The 5,228-nt window shown below is 69.3% G+C and overlaps 1 protein-coding gene across 1 annotated transcript; it reads left to right on the top strand.

Moving 5' to 3' along the window:
• Positions 1–160: 160 nt before the first annotated feature.
• On the top strand, positions 161–5,079 carry MNEG_13732 (hypothetical protein; the record flags this gene model as incomplete). Its single annotated transcript, XM_014037796.1, has 6 exons — positions 161–1,621; positions 3,136–3,193; positions 3,376–3,639; positions 3,951–4,438; positions 4,676–4,885; positions 5,071–5,079. The coding sequence occupies 6 exons, from the start codon at positions 161–163 to the stop codon at positions 5,077–5,079; spliced, it is 2,490 nt and encodes an 829-aa protein (XP_013893250.1).
• Positions 5,080–5,228: the final 149 nt, after the last annotated feature.

Raw genomic sequence — 5,228 nt, 5'->3', positions numbered from 1 at the left:
CGCCGGGGATGATGCTGACAGCGGCGACGGCGGCGAGGCGGCAGCGGCCTACAGCCGCAGGATCGCCGTCCACCTGGCAGTCTCTCTGATCCGCATCAGCAGCGCAGTCAGCCTGGGCGCCGCTGGGGCTGTCGGGCCGACGCGGCGCTCCCACATTGCTATGATCCGGGCCCTCGTCGCCGCTACGCGCCAGCTGTCCTTGGGCGCCGACTGCAACAGCTGGTTCGCCGCCACGTGCGCGGCCCAGGTGCTCTTGAGCCCAACGCTGCTGCCGGCCCTCGTGGCGCACGCCGCCGCTCACAGCGCCGAAGCGTCGAGCCCCTCGCCGCTGCGGCCTTGGTGCGAGCTCACGCGCGACGCGCCCAGCATCCTGCGCCGCTGCAGCGCCGTGCTTGCCGACCACGCGCGGCGGCGGCGGCGGCGCTGGGAGCTGCGTGGCGACGGCGGCGGCGGCGGTGTGGGTGGCGATGCTGACGGGGCAGGGACAGCATGCCAGCCCCTGAGCAAGGAGGAGCAGGCTGAGGCGGAAACGGCGACCGCGGCGCACTCGTTATGCCGCTGCGTGCTTGCCGTGCTTGCCCGGGTCCTGATTGTGCAGCTCCCCGGCTCGGGGCGCCACGCTGTCTGGCCGCTGGCATTCGGGGACGGCGGCGAGGGTGAGGAGGACAGCGGCGGCGGCGGCAGCGGCGGCGGGGCCGTGGCGGCGGCGCGGCCGCCTGGGCCTTGGGACTGGGACGACCTGTGGGCGGCAGTGGCTGCGGTGGGCGGCTGCGGCGAGCTGAAATCGCTCGCGCTGCTGGCGCTGGCGGTGGTTGAGGCGCGGCGCTGCATCGCCCGCGCCGACACGGACGCCGGCGACGCTGCGCGCGCGCGGCTGCTGCTTGACCAGCTGTGGGGGATTATGCAGGAGGAAGCTGCTCGGGTGGCAGCTGCGCAGTACCCGGACTTGCGGACGGCGAGTGAGAAAGCCACAGAGCGGGGGGCGCGGCTGGCGGCGGCGCGCGACGTGGTCCGCAGCACTAGCAAGGCGCGCAAGGCTGCGGTGCGGCGGGAGATTGCGGAGATGTCCCAAGCACTGCCGTCGCAGTCACGGCAGATGCTGCATCGGCGGGAGCAGCAGCAGCATCAGCAGCAGCAGCTGGAGCAGCTGGAGCAGCGGCTCACCAAGGTGCTGCTGCAGCAACGGCAGCAGCATGTGGATGTGTGGAACGCCCTGATCCAGGAAGTGGATCGTGCTAAGGAGGAAGAGGACGAGGACGAGGAGGAGGAAGAGGAGGAGGAGCAGCAGCAGCAGGAGGAGGAGGCGGAGGAGGAGGGTGGAGTGGATGCGGTTTGCGGTCGTGGCAACGAGCAGGGAGAGTGCGACCGATGGGCGCGGCTGTTCGCCGCCAGCCCCGCCCTCATTGCCGCGCTACGACCCAGGATTGTGTTCACTTGCAGCGCCTGCTTCGGCGAAGGCCCGCCTTCGGGGCCCGGCGGCGCCTGGGTGGACCCAGCCATGAACGCCCGCCTGACTGCGATGGCGCGCACCCCTGGGGTCGCATCGCCAGGCGGAGGGCTCGCCTGCTGGCTCGCGGCGGCGGCGGACGCGATCGAGGCGGTCCATGCGGACTGTGAGGCGGTGGGTGTGGGCGAGTGTCGTGTGTGTTATGATCCGCTGGTCCCTTCAGGGTGGCTGCCAGCCGCACCCGCGGCAGGGGCGCAGCGGGGCCAGGGCAAGGCGCTGAGGCAGAGGCCAGCCTGCCCGCGGGCCGGCAGCGGCGGCGCTGCACGTTCTGCGGCGCGACGGCGGCAGACGGCGCGCAGCTGCGGCGCTGCGCGGGGTGTGGCCCCGTGACGGGCGTGCGCTACTGCAGCCAGGCCTGCTGCCGGAATCACTGGGTGCGGGCAGGGCACAGGCAGCGGTGCGAGCAGGCGCAGCGGCAGCTGCGGGCGCAGCAGGGGCTTCAGGAAACCGCTGTGGATGGTTTGACGTGAGCAGCTCTGTCATAGACCAATCGGAAGAGTTTTTGGTGCTTTTGTGCTACCGCAAAACCGTTGCAATACTGTACATGGTACGTACACCTGTTTGGGTATCACTCTTTTTTGAAGTGCTGGAGCCTAACCCCATGTTGCTGCCGTGGGTCGTGTTGCCGCACTCCATTGCCCACCCACGCTCGTGCAGAGCAACCATGTTTGATGCTCCAGGCCAGGGTGAGGAGGGTCATGCTGCGAAGCACCCCGGTTCCGAGCAAGTAGGCAGCCGCTGGGGTATCACTCCGCTGCTAAGAGGCCCCTCTGCCGCAGCGCTGGGCCTCCGGCCATTGTCACCGCACGTGTGCCTGGGGTCAGAAACAGCTGCTCTCGTCGCAACTTGATGGCAGTCTGCTGCTTGCACACCAGACCCATTGCTTGCCTGGGGTTGGCAAGGCATGTGGCTGGACTGGGAAAATACGAGAGAGCGGCAGTGCGTGCAGGGCCGTGCATTGTGCAAAAATACGAAGCATGCGAGCCCCAAAAGACACACCGATTGCAGCCGCATGCGTCGACGCGGCAGTCGAGCCACGCAAAGCCGTAGCATAAACAATGCAGCAGAATCATGCGAGGCCGGCGCAGCAGAAACGAAGGCCCGGCTAGGCCCGGATCACCAAGGTGATGGTATTCAGCTAAATCAGGTCGTCAGATGGGTGCCTGGCGGCAGGCATGGCGGTAGGTTGACTCATTTCACTCAAGTGAGCAAGTGCAGTGTGACAGTCCCCTCGATGGGCCAAGGGGGTTCTAGCACGGTTCAGCAAGGTATATGATGGTTGTTTGGCATACTTGTCATCCAAAGCGCCTGCCTTGCACCCTCGCGGTGTGGCTCAATTCGATTTCCGCGCGCACAAATTCAAACGCGGTGCCCCGATCCAAGCCAGTCGAGGTGTGCGTCTGTATCTTGACATTGATTGCGCATCAGTAAATCGTCTTGTTGCTGCTGTAAAACCTTCAGGCACCGCGAACCACAGCAGCACTCTGTCGGGGCCCACATCAGCAGACGCCCCTGGTGGCACGTCACCCGCGCACGCACCACCATGGAAGATCAGGTGGGATGCTGGACGCGCTGGTGTTGTGATCATGTCAGCAGCCGCAGGCACTGACCCGCTGCCCTCCGCGCAGGCCCTGGCAGAGTTTGCTAGCCCCTTCAAGCGCCGCAGGGCCGCCCTCCTCAATAAGGGTGCGTTGATATACATCTTTAAGCGAGGGCACCTGGATCGGGGGCATGCTGGTGGGCGCTGTGCTGCACGGCTGCATTCGCAGCGCAGCATGCTGCCCATGGGCACCCAGGTCAATACAGCAGGTTCACGTTGCATCTCATTGCTGCCGGCGCTACCCCACGAACGCCCCGCACTCCCGCAGCCGGCGCTGCCGACGGCTTCCAGAGCCCGCCCCCTGCCGCCCGCAAGCTGGGGCGCTTCTTCACGCCTCAGGGCAAGGCCGCCCCCGCCCCCGCGTGCCCCGCGGCGCCGGCGACGCCCGGCGCAGACCTCCGCGCGCGCGCCGCCACCGAGAGCCGCGGGCGCGACACGTTCTGCCCGGACGGGCCCGCGGGCGAGGAGGGGCTGCTGTCGCCGGAGCCAGACCCGCTGCCCCCGCAGCTGGCGCTGCTGCGGGACCTGCTGGGTGAGCCACGCGGCTTTCTTTGTTGTCTTTGGGGTCCACATGGTTGCTGTCGTGTTGGAGGAGGTGCTGGCGGCGGTGGTGGGGATGGGAGAAGCGTTGAATGAGCGTGCCGGCTCGGGCACGCCGGCGTCCGTCACAGCAGCAGCGCCTGCGCCTCCACTCGGTGTGCCACACCAGCCCCCGAGCGCCCGATCCGCAGCCCAAACACGCGCCCCTCTGCCCGGGCAACCCGCGGCCCCGCAACCTGCTGCGAGCCCTCCTGCCCAAACCTTTCCTCACGCCCGCGCCACCCTCCCGCCCCCACCCCGCAGGCGCGCTGTACGCGACCCTCCCGCTCGTCAAGGCGCGCGGCCAGCTGACCACCCTGCCCAACCTGCGCGGCCCGGTCCAGAACCTCAGCGGCCGTGCCCTCAGGCCGGCGCACCTGCAGCAGATCAAGGCGCTCTACCCTGACGCGTTCAACTGGCAGCACGTGATGGTCGCGGCGGGGCGGTCGGGGCGGCAAGAAGAGCAACTGCTGCTGGGGCTGATCTCGATGGAGCGCCTGCAGCAGCAGCAGCATAAGCAGCAGCAGGAGCAGGAGGAGGAGGCCGAGCGGCGGGGGCAGCAGCAAGGGCGCGGCGGCTCGACGCCGTCGCGCCGCGCGGCGGCGGTCACGCCGAAGAAGCAAGGCGCAGGCGGTGGCATGGCGACGCCGGGCAGGCGCGAGGCTGTCGGTTGCTCCGCGAGCGTGCACGGCACGATGCAGCAGCAGCGGGAGTTCCTGCGGCTGTTGCGCGCCCGCGTGGCATCCGGCAAGGTGGGCGGCGCACATGCGGACAGCCGCGTTTGGGGGTTGCACGCATCCTGGGTCAGCCGGTCTGCAGGGTCGCCAGTAGAAAAATACCTGCTGAATCTGCAGCAGGAGTCAGGTTGCAGATGGGAGGCCTGGACCGGTCAGCCAGCTCAGCGATGTTGGTCTCAGGCAGCAGTTTGCTGTGTGCGTAAGCAGCCCCACCCGCAACGCCTCCCACGCTGTGACACGCCGCCGCCGCAGGTGGAGGCGGCGGAGGACCTGCCCCTGGCGCCGCTGCCGGGCCCCGCGCCGCCCAGCGCGCGCGACGGCACGCCCAGCCGCCGCCAGGGCAGCGGCGCGCTCGCCGCCGCAGACGCGCTGCCGCGCACGCCGCAGACGGGCGCGAGCGGGCGCGCGGCGATGAGCCCCCTCGGCGCGGCGACGCCCGGCACTGATGGTGGGTCGCAGCGGGTGCGGCGGCCCCTTGATTCTCAAATCGCCATTCCTGATTACTTCGCCCGCACCCCCTTTGCATGCGCACTTGAGGACGGCGGCGCACATGCATGCACGCCCACCTGGTGCCGCTGTTGGCTGACCACAGAGCTTGGGCCCCGCTTCTCAACCTCCCCTCACCCCTTCCTGCTCCTCCCATCCAGGCACAGTGAGGTCTCTCGCTTTCAGCCCTCTGCCCGCCAGCAAGCTGCCCGTGCCCCGCTTCGCCGCCGCCGCCGCCGCCGCTGCGTCGCCCGCCCGCGCGCCCGGCGCGGCGACGCCGGGCACCCCCGGCACCAAGCGCACCGCCGCTGGCCTGGAG

Source organism: Monoraphidium neglectum, assembly GCF_000611645.1.
Source record: "Monoraphidium neglectum strain SAG 48.87 unplaced genomic scaffold scaffold04011, whole genome shotgun sequence".
In the NCBI taxonomy this organism is placed as follows: Eukaryota; Viridiplantae; Chlorophyta; class Chlorophyceae; order Sphaeropleales; family Selenastraceae; genus Monoraphidium; species Monoraphidium neglectum.
Note: the sequence above shows the minus strand (reverse complement) of the source record. Positions and strands in the feature narration are given on the sequence as shown.